Genomic DNA, 16,105 nt, shown 5'->3' on the forward strand with positions numbered 1-16,105 from the left:
TATGCAGCTGTATACAGGGATAAAATGTAAAATTTAAGTCACCCAGGATAAAACCATCTGCTCAGCTGATAAATCTTAATCTGCACAGCCTGTGCACTTTTTCAGTTTTTACCATGCATTTTCATCCCTGATGCAGTTCTCAGCTCTCTTTCGCTTTCACTAGTGAAGTGAAAATGTTGATCATATTACCATTTGTACAACTAAGTTGTGACTGGGTGCAACTACAGAACTGTTATATGAGAGGCATGTCCGTTGTAGAGAGAAAAGTGAATTGGAATCTGTGCTGGTCAGGGCACCTGGACATTGCCACATTCAGTGGATTGTGCCGGAAGGTGTTTTGGGTAACCTGCTCTATCACTGACTTCCTGGAAGTCAATAGGAAGGGGATTATGGGAAAAGCCCCTTCTGGATAAAGGGGATTTATGATGCATGATGGACTTCAGGGAATCACAGCAGGTATTTACAGAGTTAAACCAGACTATGATGTATCTACTCATTAGTGGGATCTAAATGGAGCTGCCTTTGGTTCATTTTGGCACCAATTAGTAGATATGTCAAATTTTGATTACAGACCTGACGTCTGTTCCCTCAGAGATGATTAAGCCAGTTAACAGGGGTTGTCCCTAATATGATACAGTAAAACTACCTGTGCCTCAGAATCCTCTAATTTACCCTCCAGGTTTTTGCAGAAATATTAAAATGAACACAAATTTTAACTTTATTTTAGAAATGTTTGAATTCATTCAAAGTAAATTTTTGCAAAGGTGCGAAATGGGAGTGCGGAACCCTGCTGACGTCTCTGTACAGCCACATGGAGGGCTGATGCACTGACGCTCATGTTGGCCTCCAGGTGTAACTCCTTCATAGGGAACACGCTGGTGCTGAAGAAGCCCCTGTCCAAGCCAAAGAAGTCACACCTGTCAGGACACAAGGCCAGCGGCAGCTCCCGTGAGCCGCACCCCAAGAGGGTGGAGGAGGTGTACGGGGCCCTGAAACAGGGCTTGGTGTGAGTACACACACACATACACACATTCACACACACACACACACACATACACACACTCATACACACGTGTATGCACACACACACACACACACTCAGTCAAACACATACGCAATTGCACTTATGTGTAGTCATATGCAGACAATCTCTTATATACATAGCAACACAGACACACACTCTCATGCACACCACTGTGTCAAGTGTTTGGGCTGACCTGCAACTGTATCTGTGTCTGCTCTGTGCCAGTGAATACTTGGAGGTGCACCAGGTGGAGCTGGACAAACTCACATCCCTGATGAAAGATATGACGCAGAACTCCAGACTGGTGAGACCAGCAATGACAATATGATAACTGCAACTAATACTCATGCCTTATTTTTATACACCTGGTTTGATGTTTGGTTTTTAAGCACAGTGCCAAAGTATTTGCCTCCTTCCTCATTTCCGCATATATTTATATATGTTTGCGTATAATATGTATATGTATATTGCATAATAAAAGTATAAATTGCATAATATGAACAGTTTTTCTAGTACTGCTGCTCTGTATAGTCATACTGCAACAACACTATTTTCATCTAATGCTGAAAATGTGATACTGTTCTGATGGATCGGCTATCATACTCCACAAGCAAAAATGCTTCAGTCAGATTATAAGACCAGAAATACATCTTGCCTGGGAAACAGTAATGTTGCTAGTAATGAATAAATGTCTTATAAGATAAATCCAGACATTAATGTGTTCATGTTATGTTTTCCTGATTGTGTTCTGTAGGGGGTGCTGTATGATCTTGACAAGGTGAGTTCACTTTGATGACTTAAACATTCAGTTGTTCTGCTGGCCATTAATATCTATTACATGGATGTTGGATGTTGCATTACTGCAATATTAACATTGATGAATGTGCACTGTCCCTGTTAAAATTAATGTGAATATATGAATCCCCCTGTGTGGCTTGCATATTTTGTACCATGATCCTATCTCTATCTGTAACCCCCTGTCTGGATAAAATGGCGAAATACGTAAGGAGCGCGCGCTGTCTGCTCTCCTTCAAAAAAAATCTCAAGCCAGATTAAAGGTATTCTATTGCTTTTACAGCAAATCAAGACAATCGAGCGATACATCCGTCGGCTGGAGTTTCACATGAGTAAGGTTGGTTTTTTGTGACGATATTATTCCTTTGTATTATCTGGACAGTAATTGGTGCTATTATAGCTTTTTACGTTAATTCCATGATCAAAAGTCATTGGTTACTCAAGTATTTTGATAGCAACATGCTTTTTGCGTGTATCGCAATAATGTGTAAAACAGTACATGCTAAATGATAACGGTAAAATCATGAAACTACTGATTATTTTGAAGTGTGCTGATAAGAAATTCATGATAACTTGCCTAATTAAAATGCGTAATCTTTTTAACCTTTTAAGGTGTAAAATTACAAATATGTGATTAGAATGTTCTAAACTGAACATTCTAATGCTGATGTAACAATCCCTACTGGTAATTGAAAGCAATGGAATTCTAGAAAACTGACTTTGAATTTTGAAAAAATACATTCCAGAAAACCTACTCTTCAAAGGATTGATTAGCACCCCTTATGTAAATCACTATATTCTCCCATACCGGAATCTTGTTCTTTTTGGTAGATGACACTGAATATAAAGAGTGTGAGTGTGGGCGTAAGGGTTATTGGTTTATATCCCAGTCTGGCTTAGACCACAGAAGATGTGACGAGTGGCTCAATATCTGTTATCCTGGCCCAGCTGTAGATTCCTGGCTGCAGATCAGGCTTTGTGAAGCCTGGCCCTGCAAGGCCAGAGTGTGGAGGATTTCATTTGAGCCAGACACTTCAGCCCTGGACTCAACTAACCCCTGTTTGTTAGACTGAACCGGATTAGCTTCCCTGCTCAGGTCTGAGAGTATGCGTTTAAAGAAAGCAGGAGCAACCTCTTGGACTGCCCCCTCCAATATGCCTGCTGTAGCATCGGTTGTCCATAGAAATAAGGTGTCTGTTCATCTTTACATACATCAAACACCTTTGGTGATCTGAGAGAAGAGGTCTGCTGAGGCTGTGACACCTCTGACCTCCTTTTGCTCCTCCTCTTCTGCCTCTCACATCATCCATCCTGCTGAAACTCGCAGCCATCATCGCCCCCTGCTGACCCCCGCCCACTCACGGTTAAACTCATAACAGACAGGGCGGAGAGTGGACAAACAGTGTACTTTTTCAGATTGTCTGGACGCACCTAAATCAGTGGCCACCTGGTGCTGTCTGTGCTGTGAGAAAGCAGGATGGAGCATGGCGTCTCTCCCACGCTCTTCTGCACTCAAACCAAGCCTGTTTGCCTCTTACATAAAATAACTGCTCAGTATTAGGTATCCATGGAAACCTGGCATGAAAGCATGGAAGCACTGAAGCTCAGTAGAGAGAAAGGAGAGTTATTGCTCATGATAACCCCTGTTGTTCAAATATTGTTCTCTGAATACATGGTTTAATTTCTTGTATCCTTATACCTCAAGTGAATCTTTTTTTTTTGCTTGTAATCATGACCACATCTGAACATTCACAATTCAGACTATACTGCTTGTGATTTGCCACTTCATTAGTTAGCAGCATACAGAAGCAGAGAATTAAGGTCAAGCTATCAACATCTCTTCTAATTGCTCTTATACATGATTGGGAACCAGTCGGAGTGATATCATATGGATGCTGGGGTCTTAGTTGTGTCTGTCATTTTATCATGTTTATAAAGGAAGAGGATTGTCTGCCATGTCTGTGTGTCTATTGGCTGAATTCTGTCAAGCTGTCAGTTCTGACCTTGTTCCCATATGAGATTAAATCCTGCATTTCCAAATGTTCCTTAACCCACACTAATATTTTACATTTACATCAAGATCATAGGCAGATTTTATCTAAAGGGTTTGCCCACATGCTATGATTTTACCTTATTATTGAGCATTTGTGGAGATTAAATGTCAGAGCTGATCATCTTTTGTGTATCATAAAATGATTTTTTTTTCTGTCTAGACATAACCCCATTCTTCCATTTATCCTAATTACAGCTGAATATTAGTGAATATTAGCAATGCGTATTCATTTGTTATTGTTTATTTTATTTTTTATTCCCACAGTCAGTTTTTCCAATATTGTAGCATAACATTCAAAGGTCATGTGTGGTTTCTTGGGAGATAATTAATTCCAGTAGTCATCAATGTTGCTCCTGTGACTAAGGATTCCTTCCTGTTTGGGCTGTGGGATGGCTGAAAGGAGTGAAGAAAGAGCATGTTTCCCTGTCAAACAGCAGTGTCTTTTACCTACTGGGGAACCAGCAGGGGAGCAGGTCAAAACCACAGCTGACTGCAGAGAGCTCTTCATTAGAGTGTCTCTCTCTGCTGGTGGCCTCTGCCTGGTGAATGTGTGCATGTCAGCATGTGCATGTGTATGTGAATGATTTTTAACATCAGAGATGGTGTTTGTACATGATATACTGTAGCTCATTGTGTGTGTGAAAGTGTGTTTTGTGTGTGTGTGTGCTTCTTAGTGGATGAATGCAATGTCAGTATTGTAAGAGTGCCATTACTTTATTAGCACAGTAATGTATAACCTTGCCGTAGGTGGATGAGCTGTATGAAGCCTTCTGCATCCAGAGGTGCCTACGGGATGGAGCCAGCAGGATGAAGCAGGCTTTCTCCTCCTCTCCCTCCTCCAAAAGCTCCCGTGAGAGTCTGGCTGAGGTCAACCGTCGCTACAAGGAGTACAGCGAAGTGAGAGACGCACTTGTGCATAAACACACATCCTGGGATTCTGAATTCTGTCACAACCATGTAGCACATACACAAGCACTCTTAGAGTATATGCAAACACACTTTTCCGCATTGACATTCATACGCCCATGAACAAACACAAAAATACATCTGTGTTTATGTACACATGCAGAACACACCCCCTGCGCTAACTAATCCTGCGCTATAGTGTCTTGAAAAAGCCTATGTTTTTCTCTTTGTAAGATTGAGTGACATCAGGAATGATTGGTTTGCACTGTTTAATGGGCCACATGTTGTTCTGGCAGAATATGAGCAGTTTTGAAGATGAGCTGGAGAACCTGTTGGGAGAGTTTCACATTAAGATGCGAGGTAAGAGCATTTTGTCATGATGTGTTGTTATTTGAGTTTTAATAATAATCTTCAGGATCCTGGCCCTCAGGCATTTTTTGGTACGTGACTTTGTGTTATAAAAGAAAGACGTTTTAGGAAACAAAGCAGTTTAAAATGGGTGAACTGTAACAATCAGAACAGTTAACACAATATATTGTGCTGTGGTATAACTGTTAGTCCAAGCGTAGACTTCAGACCTTATGGAGAGATGTAATTACATATGTAAGCTCTTTGCAAGTGTTACCTCAGGTCACTGGGTAAGTACTACATACATATATGTGTACAATAACCTCAGATTTTCCATATCGTATTTATTTTGTACTTATTTGATATCCACATATTTGATTACACAAGTATAAAGCCAATGATGTTTCTTGCTATCTTCTCTTCCAGGTTTAGCTGGCTTTGCACGACTCTGTTCGGGAGATCAATATGAAGTTAGTACCATCAATTATAAGCCATTTTCTGTGAAATCAGCAGATTCCTGAGCTTTTTAGTGTGGGAGCTACCATGTGCTGTCAATTAGCGTTTTTTTTAAATCAAAGGGCCTTGCGTTCTTTAGTAAAACCACAGTTTTTTAATTAGTTTTTACTCATAGTCTTATTTTTTATTTACTGAAATACTTTCAGTTTATTCACTAATGAGCATAATAGTCCTCAATCTGTTTATAATCCTGTTTAATCCTTAGTCTCATCTGTGTGGTGGCGGAATTTTCATTTTCATTTAATCATAAATGTTAGGTTAAAATAAGTGAACATTTGAAAATACACAAGAGCTCAGCCAATTTTGGGGGTAGTAATGCCTCTCTCTCCCATTACTAGTGAATCGTTGTCCTTCTTCTATTGCGAATTGCAGTACTCTCAAAGATCCCTGTTCTCTCCTATCAGGTCTTCATGCGTTACGGGCGCCAGCGCTGGAAGCTGAAGGGTCGCATTGAGGTCAACTCCAGGCAGAGCTGGGATGGGGAGGAGATGGTGTTCACGCCCCACATCACAGAACTCATCTCCATCAAGGTGGGAGGAGTCCAGAGTTCTAGGCTCATTCCAATTATCTGTGGTTGAGAAGAAGCCAGCATGCATTATGGGCCCGGAACAGTCTTTTTATGCTAAAGCTAAGGTATATTTCTCCAGCTTCTGTGAGGCTCCTGCTGCAGTATTTTATATGTTATATGAGATATATGATAATAGTGTTAATTTGCTGATTTTTGATTGTCCGTCTTTATGTTAGGTATTGCTTTCAAATTACCAGAAATGGGGAAATAGAATATAAAATGTAATCACTTCCTGATTTTTTTTTGTCCAATAAGGTGTCAGAACTGAAAGGCTTGGCCAATCACATACTGGTAGGAAGTGTCATCTGTGAAACCAAGGACCTGTTTACAGCCATGCCACAGGTGGTTGCCGTTGATGTCAACGACCTGGGCACCATCAAACTCAACCTGGAGGTCGCTTGGTTGTAAGTGGAGCAGTATTTGGGATAGCAAAATCCAAGCTACTGCTGCTGTTCGTTTCAGATCTGCTCAGCCATGTTGTCTGTCCCCTTCTCCCTAGTCCATTTGATGTGGAGGACCTGACTCTGTCCTTGGGGAACCTGTCCAAGGCAGCCGCCCTGCAGAGACGAGTGTCTGTGTACAGTCAGGGAACGCCTGAGACGCCCATCTTTCAGGACTCTTCGTACTTTGTGAGTGTCTCAGTGTCCCCTCAGGGCTAGAAAGTGTCCCCTCAGGGCCAGAAAACAGCCAAAAGGGAAAGTCAGTATGAGGCAGGAACTGTGAATGTGCCTGGCACACTGAGGCTGAAAGATTAGAGAACCATTCAGGCAATTTAATGTTTCCATACTTCATGTGCGATTTGTGTGAACTGTTTGGCACATGCAGCTTCACTGATGGTCTCGTTGAGTGTATTCTCAGAATGTAGATTGGGAAGTGTAGTTTTGTCAAGTGCGTGTATGTCCATGAGGCATGCTGTGTCGCATCATTGACCCCACCTTCCTCCACCCACCCCCACCCCCCCCAACCATGGTGTCTGTCCTGTGAAGAAGTGGGACACCAAGCTGCAGGAAGGCCAGCACTTTTCTTTTTTCAGTGCCTTGCGTGAAACCTTCTTAGCGAAGCTGAGACACAGCCGCTCGCACGGGGACCTCCCCTCCCTGCAGCTGTGCCCCAGGTCCAGCTTGGAGGTCTATGTGAGTGCCGTGTGCCCAGTCCTGTGCCTGTACTGTGTGACCTGCTCTGGTCCTGATTTTAGTGTGCCAAGGACTGTATGCCCAGTTTCATGTCATCTGGGGTGTTGTCTGCTTCAGCACTGTCTGGTAAAGAGCCCCTTCCCCCAGTGTAAAGACCTTTATCTTTCCCGGCAGTCCACGCTGGCGGATGACGTGTTTGAGAACGGCGGCTGCGGCGTCACAGAATGCAAGCGGCTGTCCTTCACCTTCTCCGACACACCCGGGTCCAGCCCCCTCCCTCTCCCCAGCTGGTCCAACCCCGCAATCATGGTCACGCCCCCAGAGAATGACTGCCACTCTCTACAGTCAGAGAGCGCGGACGACGGGGGGCGGCAGAAAGAGGATGATGGAGAGGAGGACGAGGACGACGACGACGAGGAAGAGGGGAGCATTAGCATCAGCCTGGCCAGCGAGGCGGGGTCCGAGTGGGAGGAGCAGGCGGAAAGCCTGGACAACAGGTCGGCGTCACTGGGCTCGGACCGGCTGTCCGCCTCAGACGTCTTCCTGGACCGCTCCGTGTCTGACGCGCTCCTGCAGGAGGACGGGTCAGAGCTGAAGCCCGTGGAGCTGGACGGTGAGGAGGGCAACCTGACCAAGCAGCTGGTGAGGAGGCTGACCTCTGCGGACATGCTGCCAGACCCCGTGCGGCCAGAGGGGGCGCTGGGCTGGGGGAGCAGTCTGGAGGAGGCCTTCCATGGCCTGCTGCTGACCCTGGAGGGCCTGCAGGAGAAGAGCAGGGAGGTGCAGAAGCTGGAACGGGAGGTTCTGCATCTGGAGGATGTACTGAAGGTGAGAGAGGGCATTTTGGGGTTAGGGTGAGCACTATGAAGGTAAGAAAGGGTACCGTGAGAGTGACTGTAGAGCATGGGTGCACAATAAGGACCAATCCGTTTCCGAATTTTGTGCCAGCATCTCTTAATTATTTAATTAGCTCGATCATATCTTGATCTGACATTTGTATAAATTCCCAGTACAGCTACTGACTGTAAGTGCATTCTAATATTTACACAATGTTTTTAAATTTAAAAAATGGCCTGTTGAAAGTGTTACTGCCGTGCCCGCCTTGTGTCTCTCAGAGCAGAGCTCCCACACACAGGAGCAGATCTTCTAGTCTCAGTCTGACAGTGGAGAGCGCTTTGGAGAGCTTCGACTTCCTTAATACCTCAGACTTTGATGATAATGACACAGGTGATGATGAGCTCCCTCATTCAGCGTTCTTCGACATGGAGACAGAGCGAATCGGGTGAGTGTAAACCCTCACCGCCCACTTCCTGGTGTCCCACTCCAATCTTAGCCTCCCCACTTTGTGGCTTCCTGACTCGTAGGGCTAATGTATAGTGCACACACACATGCCCTAAAGTGCTTGGTGACATTGCACAATGCAGGGAGCATGTGCTAGCTCAGTGTGCATAGGGAAATTGGGAAATTCAGATTTTGCAACTATGCAAACATGAGCTGCCATACCATGTGCTGCAGTGGATGGCTGGAGTTGCAGACTCAGAAAACTGTCAGGGAAAGTTGTTGTGCACCTGCAGTCTGGTGGACTTGCATGAATTGCATTAACTAAACACACGTTTTCTTACAATATCACATGTATTCAGTGCTGCAGCCAAAATTCCCTTCTCATACATACATTGAAATAACATTACCAAGAATTTAAGCATTTGCAGGTGTGTTACGGTTGAGTCTGTATGGAGCATTGCATTACATTTGATGATTGAGGTGCCTTGTATGTCTATATGTGCCATTCGCTTCATCTTTGTGTGTGTGTGTGTGTGTGTGTGTGTGTGTGAGAGAGACATCTAGAATGTTGTCGCATTTACTCTCGCTGCTGATATCCAGGATGTCCATGGCTTTATGATGAATTACAGCGCTCTGTACAGAACGCTAGTACAGTGGACTGTGACACAGCGGAGCTCACGCCCTGCTCTACTTCCTCAGGGCGAGTCAGCACCCTGAGGCGAGGGGCCACCTGAGTGAGGCTCTGACGGAGGACACGGGGGTGGGGAACAGCATGGCGGGCACGCCCCTGCCCCTCACCACGGGTAGCGACAGTCTGGACATTGCCATCACCAGGCACCTGCAGTACTGCTGCCACCTTATCCAGGTACTGTACCTGCCCACACTCGGGCCTCTCAACTGCGGTCCTGCCAGCTCACCCTCCTGCAGCCAAAGTGGAGTATATGCAAAACTGGCTTTTATGTGTAGACTGTAAGCTCTGTGAATCACTCTTGATTAGAGTGCGTGCTGAATACCTAAAACACAATGCAAATCTCTGTGTTAGCAGACTGCAGACAGAGCAGTTTATTGAAGTACGTATGTAAAGGTTTAAGCAGTGAGCAGAGATTATGACAAGTCATCCATGCCACAGTCAATAGTAGAGGCAGTATATACACCTTAAGCTTGAAGGCCTAGCGGTTTTGTTGGCAAATGGATTTGAGGGTGTAGTGCTATATGTAGCATCGGGAGGGCTAGTAACCCCATAACAAAAGCTCAGCATTAGTTGTGGGTGCAGTGTAAACAGCAGTGTTTTCATTCCGCAGTGTAAGGTTGACTGATTGATTGAATATCCCTGACTGACCAAGGGTATTAAATACATCAATATTGAATTTAGAAGCATTCATTCTGTAGTTTTTGTGTCATTATTGATCTCCTTGTGTACCATCACATCAGATGACCTGGAAAGAGTAATGTGTAAAAGCATTGATTTTAATCTTTAGTCTTATTTCTGACTGTGTAAATCACTGCAAATATTCAATTATTTGTAAAGACTAAAATAATTTGTAAGTGTGAGTTTAATTGTAATACTAAGTAAAACACGTTCAAAGGTAAACAGTTATTACATCAATGTGTAAACATTGAGTTTCCTCTAAAAGCAGCTCCTTTGTGTAGTACTGTATGTGAAGTGGGTATGATTACCTCTGATACTTCAATGTTATTTCAGCTCCTGTCCAGCAGAGGGAGCCCCTCCAATGCCAGAGCCCAGCTCCAGAAACTCTCCTCTCAGACCCAGCTGCTGGAGGAGCTGGGAGAGATATTTGCCAACCAGCAGGGATCCATTGACACGCCTGCTGATGGTCAGTGTCATACTATTACTACAACTACTGCAACTACTACAAATAATGCTACTACAAATACTACTGATGCTAATAATGTATTGTGGTGGGCCGTCTGTCTTCAGTGCTCCCAGGACTGGCAGAGAGACCAGCGCTGCTGTCTCTGTGGTTGGAGCTCAGTGGTCCAGTCAGCCCTTTTCACAGCTCTCTGGACAGAGTGCTAAAGTACCTGCACCACAGCTTCACTGCAGCCCTGCAGGAGAGACACCCAGACACTGCACACACAGGTACCATCACACTTCTGTACTGACCTTTCTCATACCAGCTGCAAATTTCATTATAGAGTAAAGTGCCTCTTTACGCGAATCCTGTTCCTCTTTCTACAGGAGTGTTTGCAGTGTTTCTTTCTCAGTTAGATATATCTGATGAGTTATGCCCTGTGCTCCAGCACATTGGATTTGAAATGAAACAATGAATATGCTGTGTATGGCTGCCAGTGGAACTGTATAATTTGTCTTTTGACTGTTGAGTTTGTGTGTGATGCATGCAGCCAACCCTTCAGCTGTGAATATTTGGAAATACATTTTGGTAAATAGTAGAAGAACTGAAGTGAATTTTCCAGAAGATACATATGTAATATAAGGTAAACTACTGCAAATAAGAATGATACATTTTTAGCCCTTCTAGAATGCCCGCAGACATGCTGGTCCTTACCGATATTTTTGAGAGACAGAGCTGTGTGTATGTGTTGTTCTCTGAGAGGGGTGTGTTGTATTGCATCCTACAGTAATTCGGCTGGTGGTCACCGAGATGATGGACAGGAGTGAGCTGGTCTCCTCCCCCTGCCCCTCACCACCTGCCCCAAACCAGGACATCCTCACTGTGTTCCAGTTCCACAGCTACGCCTGCACTCACAGCATACATGACATGGAGGAGCACTTTCTGCAGGTGGCTGGAGAAGGTAGGGCATAGGCAATTTGGCGTCATTTTGTGGTGATCTATTGATTTGAGAACTGGACTTATAATTACAGCTGCAGTTATTTAATATACCTTGGGGTACTGCTGTTGTACATCCTTAGGATGATACAGTGGTAAGCAAGGAAACAGAAGCTTAAGGAATTTATTAAACAAAAAATAACACCCAGGTAAATGAGGAATAGCGAGTGTATACAAAGCAGAAGATAAGACAGGTGTGGCTCATCTATTAACGAAGCGATGCGTAAGATTTCAGCATGCATAAGATTCTTTATAAAATTCTGGACAGGTTGGTTTGCCTTTAATTATTGCCAGCACAAAAAGGCCTCACTGAAAGAGGGATGATTGTTGGGCTTTGTTTGGCTGGAGCTTCTGAAAAGACAGCTCAACTTTGAACACAAGTAAAGATATTAAATGCAAAAAGATCCAGTGGATGGGAGCACATGCACTAGGGTTGTGATGTCCATACATTCATTTGATCTGCAAGGCACAATAGATCAGCGGTCAAAGGTCATTTGACCAAAAATTTCAGCCTGAGGTGAAAGCAGCCAGTTTAATCTGAACAGTTGTGGTCCATCACCCTATTAAGTGGACTGTAAAATGTTGTTGTTTATTTCTTTGTTCATCTAGATAAAGACATAGTGATGCAAAAAAAAAGTGATGTATAACTGATGCAGATGCAGGTCCTCGTTCAGTTACTGGCCATGGTTATAAATAGTAACACTGTGATTTATGTCATGTCTCCTTTTATACTGAAAAGTTCTTAGTCACCGAATATTCAGATATTAGACTGATTCAGAAATATTCTGATATCTTAATATTTCCGTAGTTCACTACCAGAAAAAGCATTCCTCGTTACTGTGTCTTTGTGTGGTCTAGTTATGGGCTCAGAAACATTGCCACGCACTGTGTTGTTTCATTATTGTGTATTGTTGTTCAGTTGAATTTGTTGCTGGTCTGCGCTCTGGCGACATCGAGTGGACACTCAGGGAACTGCAGGAGGCCCAGGCCTCAAGTCTGTGGCCCCAGGAGGAAACTCTGAGGGCCCTGGCTGCGCTCCTAGTGGCGGACACTCCACGGCTCAGGAAGGCTGCAACTGCCTTCCTCATTTCAGCCTCTGCTCATTCACACTTCAGGTCAAAGGTTAGACATACTTTATCAATGGTTTATTTTTGTGTACACATCTTATTTTCATTTACCAAACCCGTATATCTGTGATATATAATTTAACTGTGAGGTTCTCAGAATAGACATTGCATCACAGTGTGGTTTGTTGTCACCTTCAAATACTTAAATTGGATAGTAAATTTTGACTGGGACTCTCTTTGAAGGCTGTAATCAGTTTGACTGTGTGTGCGTGCGTGTGTGTGTGTGTGTGTGTGTGTGTGTGTGTGTGTGTGTGTGTGTTTTCTTGTTGCACAGGCGGTGGATTGCTACATCCAGGCTCTGTCAGAGGCAGGCGTTCAGACTCAGAGAGCAGCTTGTGTCGCTCTGAGCTGCATACAGGTCAGTTGTTGGGAGGGAAGGGCAGGTTTGGCAGCAAGATTTAGAGGCTGAGGGAGATGCTTTGTGACAGTGCCATTATTCATTGGAAGTAATGCTCTCTAAAGCTCATATGTCAAGAAACTTAAACCACGTCAAGTTTGAGTAATTAATTGAATGAAGAAGGCTTACCCTGGACTTTCCCAGTCTCGTATGATGTCTATCAGCCAATCGTGAGGAGTGCAGGACAGAATGAAGACACCCCTGCTTGTTTGTAAATCATGATTTCAACTTGCACTCTATCTTTCCTGTCTTAGGCCAGTGAGAGCACTGAGGCAGTGGTGTCCTTGTGCAACTCAGCCGATGAGGAACTTCGCCATGTTGCCATAGAAACTCTCCTTACTTTTGGTAAGTTACAGCAAGCCAGTAGTTGAGCATAAATCATTATGTGGACCACATAGGCAGGATATCTCCAATACAGCATATATACTTGTCACACGCCAGCGTGACACCCCTGGGAGGGACATGCAGCAATTCCATGCGGGGGAGGGAGGGAGGGAGGGAGGGAGGGAGGGGGAGGGAGGGAGGGAGGAGAGAGAGAGAGAGAGAGAGAGAGAGAGAGAGAGAGAGAGAGAGAGAGAGAGCACCCGTGTCAACACAAACTGAAATAAAAAAACACCTTCTCCCTTCCCCCTCACGTGTTCCGGGCAAAAACAATTAACTAAAACAACAAACTAAAATAAGAAAGTCAAAAGAAAGCAAAGCTGAGCGGAAGTCTTTTGGGTCACCGTTCATAGCTGGTCTGTCTGTCAGCTGACCAGCTCCTCCAACTTTTCAGGGGCGGGTTTAACTTTCTTTTTGTGCTGGGACAAACAAAACTGAAACTAAACAAAATGAAAATCAAAACTCGTTCTCTCGGTGTTTGCTTCCTGTGTTTGCTGAACTGTGGAGAGGAACACACCTTTAAGCACCTGGGCTGATTAATGCAACCCAGGTGCATGTGCTCTCTCCCAGCCGGCGCAGCCAAGACCAATCCACTTTTCCAGCAGACCAAATGCTACTGTTCCATCTGCCATTTGTGATTCTGTTGGACATCCACTGGTTATTAGAATTCCAGGGTGCTGGTCTTTTTTCATATACCTTGGAAGAATTGCTAGATAGCAAAAGAATATCGTCTGATTTTGACATAGTGTCTGTTAAAAATGACCATGTCCAGATGCCTGTTGGGCCATGGGACGTATGTATATGCTGGCTGTTGCCTGTGCAGGTGAAATTGTGAAGGTGATAGGACACAGAATGCCATATGTCTTCCTCCATAGGTGAGAAAGGGCAACTGGCATACGAGCAGCTGGACACGGTTCCCGGGGAGATGGTGCGGCTGGGCACGCGGCGAGGAAATGCGGTCACCACGGCCCTCTGAGGGCCCCCAGCGGGGCCTGCAGACTCTGATGGGGCCCTATGGAGGGGACCCCAGCCCAGCGTAGCCCTGATGTCCCTTTCACTCTGAGACTGAAGTCATTCACAGGTGTTCAGTCTGAACCGTTAAGCCATTTCTGTGTGTGCAGACTTTATCAGAACTATTATTCGAATATTTGCAATTTATCATTTGTGTTCGTACTACTAATGGTTAATGTTAATATTATTTGTTTCTATTGGTGATAGTCACAATTTTCATTTGCACTTTGAAACTGCATTACAAGCAGGCAAGTACAGCATATTGTACTTGTATTGTAAATGTGGCATATCATGCTTTATATATTTTTTCTATATTTATCTCACATTTGACTTTTATTGTGAGAGATTTTTATCTACCACAATTATGCTTCATGCTTTACAACAGGGTCCATATAGTCTCACAGTTTCATAAATGGTTCAGATGTTAGGAAGCTTGTTTGACTGGTTTATACTAGGCTGTGTTTGGCAGCCATTGTAACTCCACCCATCATGGGATTCAGGAAACGTTGTGCACTTCTAACACCTAGTCATGGGAGAGGAACATGATCTCCATAATAAGTAGGGGGTGATTGTATAGTGCAATGGTTTGGGAGCTGGGCACAGCTGTCGTACCCTTAGCAAGGTTCTAAACCTGAATTGCTTCTGTAAATATCCAGCTGTCTTAATGGATTGTATGTAACATTAAAGAATGTAAGCCGTGTAAGCCAGATTCTCTTATCTAGCCACTCTATATAAGAGTATCTGCTTAAGCCTAAAATGTATTATTTAATCTGGAGCAATCATAAACTGTCAATCACAGACTTTACTCTTCACGAAAACTGTGATTGGTTAAAATACAATGAGTTATTGATCGCTAAAATGAGTAATCACACTACGTGGATCTGTTATTTGTCCTGAATCTATTTTTGACCACAACAGAAAATGTAATTATATGCAGAAGATTAACTTAATGACCCATCTCTAGTCTTTGTTATAATTAAAATTGTTCCATGTGAAGCTCACAACAGTAATTATTATACCACATTCAATGCAATCAAATAAAATGGATATAAACTGTTGGTGGGTGATTCTCATTTTAATTTAGACTAATCATGCATCAATTAGTAATATAAAGGATGTATTCGTTTTAGCTTCCTTTTTAAACACATGGACCACCCTTGTAAGCCTCTCTTGTGTGAGGTTTAGAATTGGCATTTTCTATACTTCCAGGATATTTATGTTGTGTTAGGGTACAGAGAGGCATGGATGTACAGCAAACCACCTACACACTGATGCAACACATCTTTACAATCGAACACTCTCTACTTCACACGTGCCCTGAGAAAGTGTCAGTTATCTTTTACGAGAAGGCGGCCATTGTCTGGGACAGCTTTCTGTTCTGGACACCTTGAGGCAGTGGTCTGAACATGGTGATTTGAGGAGGATGGTGCATATTTGTTCAAGAGAAAGATAAATTGTGTCCTGTGGATTGCTTAGATCAGTGTTGTCCACTCATGGTCCCAGGGGTACACAGTCCTGAGAGTTTAAAATATTTTATTGCATTGGTTACTTTATTACAGCATCGCTATTGACGGTTGCTTACATTGTTCAGTCTTGTCCGTACTACCTTTGTGCTACCAAACAAGTGGAGTAATAAAATTTTTGTCAATTTTGTCAATATATTCAACTAGATGAGTTGTGTTCTTCACAAAATAGATCATTTTTTATCTCTTGTAAATATTCTTCAACCTGCAGTACAGGCCAAACGTATTAGGC

At 43.6% G+C, this 16,105-nt stretch overlaps 1 protein-coding gene across 5 annotated transcripts in view; it reads left to right on the plus strand.

Annotated features, from left to right (window-relative positions):
* LOC135261058 (rho family-interacting cell polarization regulator 2-like) overlaps positions 1 to 15,408 on the plus strand; it is a 28,088-nt gene extending 12,680 nt beyond the window's left edge. For 3 of the 5 annotated variants that reach the window (XM_064346916.1, XM_064346930.1, XM_064346924.1), the window contains exons 3-23: positions 851 to 1,006; positions 1,250 to 1,328; positions 1,779 to 1,802; positions 2,103 to 2,156; positions 4,620 to 4,769; positions 5,075 to 5,138; positions 5,553 to 5,596; positions 6,047 to 6,172; positions 6,466 to 6,614; positions 6,710 to 6,839; positions 7,197 to 7,343; positions 7,518 to 8,171; positions 8,459 to 8,625; positions 9,324 to 9,489; positions 10,327 to 10,459; positions 10,564 to 10,725; positions 11,226 to 11,399; positions 12,354 to 12,556; positions 12,836 to 12,919; positions 13,213 to 13,303; positions 14,215 to 15,408. In XM_064346916.1, coding sequence (XP_064202986.1) covers positions 851 to 1,006; positions 1,250 to 1,328; positions 1,779 to 1,802; positions 2,103 to 2,156; positions 4,620 to 4,769; positions 5,075 to 5,138; positions 5,553 to 5,596; positions 6,047 to 6,172; positions 6,466 to 6,614; positions 6,710 to 6,839; positions 7,197 to 7,343; positions 7,518 to 8,171; positions 8,459 to 8,625; positions 9,324 to 9,489; positions 10,327 to 10,459; positions 10,564 to 10,725; positions 11,226 to 11,399; positions 12,354 to 12,556; positions 12,836 to 12,919; positions 13,213 to 13,303; positions 14,215 to 14,315 — 3,058 coding nt within the window. In that variant the 3' untranslated portion in view covers positions 14,316 to 15,408. Of the gene's footprint in view, positions 1 to 850; positions 1,007 to 1,249; positions 1,329 to 1,778; positions 1,803 to 2,102; positions 2,157 to 4,619; positions 4,770 to 5,074; positions 5,139 to 5,552; positions 5,597 to 6,046; positions 6,173 to 6,465; positions 6,615 to 6,709; positions 6,840 to 7,196; positions 7,344 to 7,517; positions 8,172 to 8,458; positions 8,626 to 9,323; positions 9,490 to 10,326; positions 10,460 to 10,563; positions 10,726 to 11,225; positions 11,400 to 12,353; positions 12,557 to 12,835; positions 12,920 to 13,212; positions 13,304 to 14,214 lie in introns of those variants that run through there. The other 2 variants (XM_064346938.1, XM_064346948.1) reach the window with 2 other exon arrangements.
* Positions 15,409 to 16,105: the final 697 nt, after the last annotated feature.

Source organism: Anguilla rostrata, chromosome 1, assembly GCF_018555375.3.
Source record: "Anguilla rostrata isolate EN2019 chromosome 1, ASM1855537v3, whole genome shotgun sequence".
In the NCBI taxonomy this organism is placed as follows: Eukaryota; Metazoa; Chordata; class Actinopteri; order Anguilliformes; family Anguillidae; genus Anguilla; species Anguilla rostrata.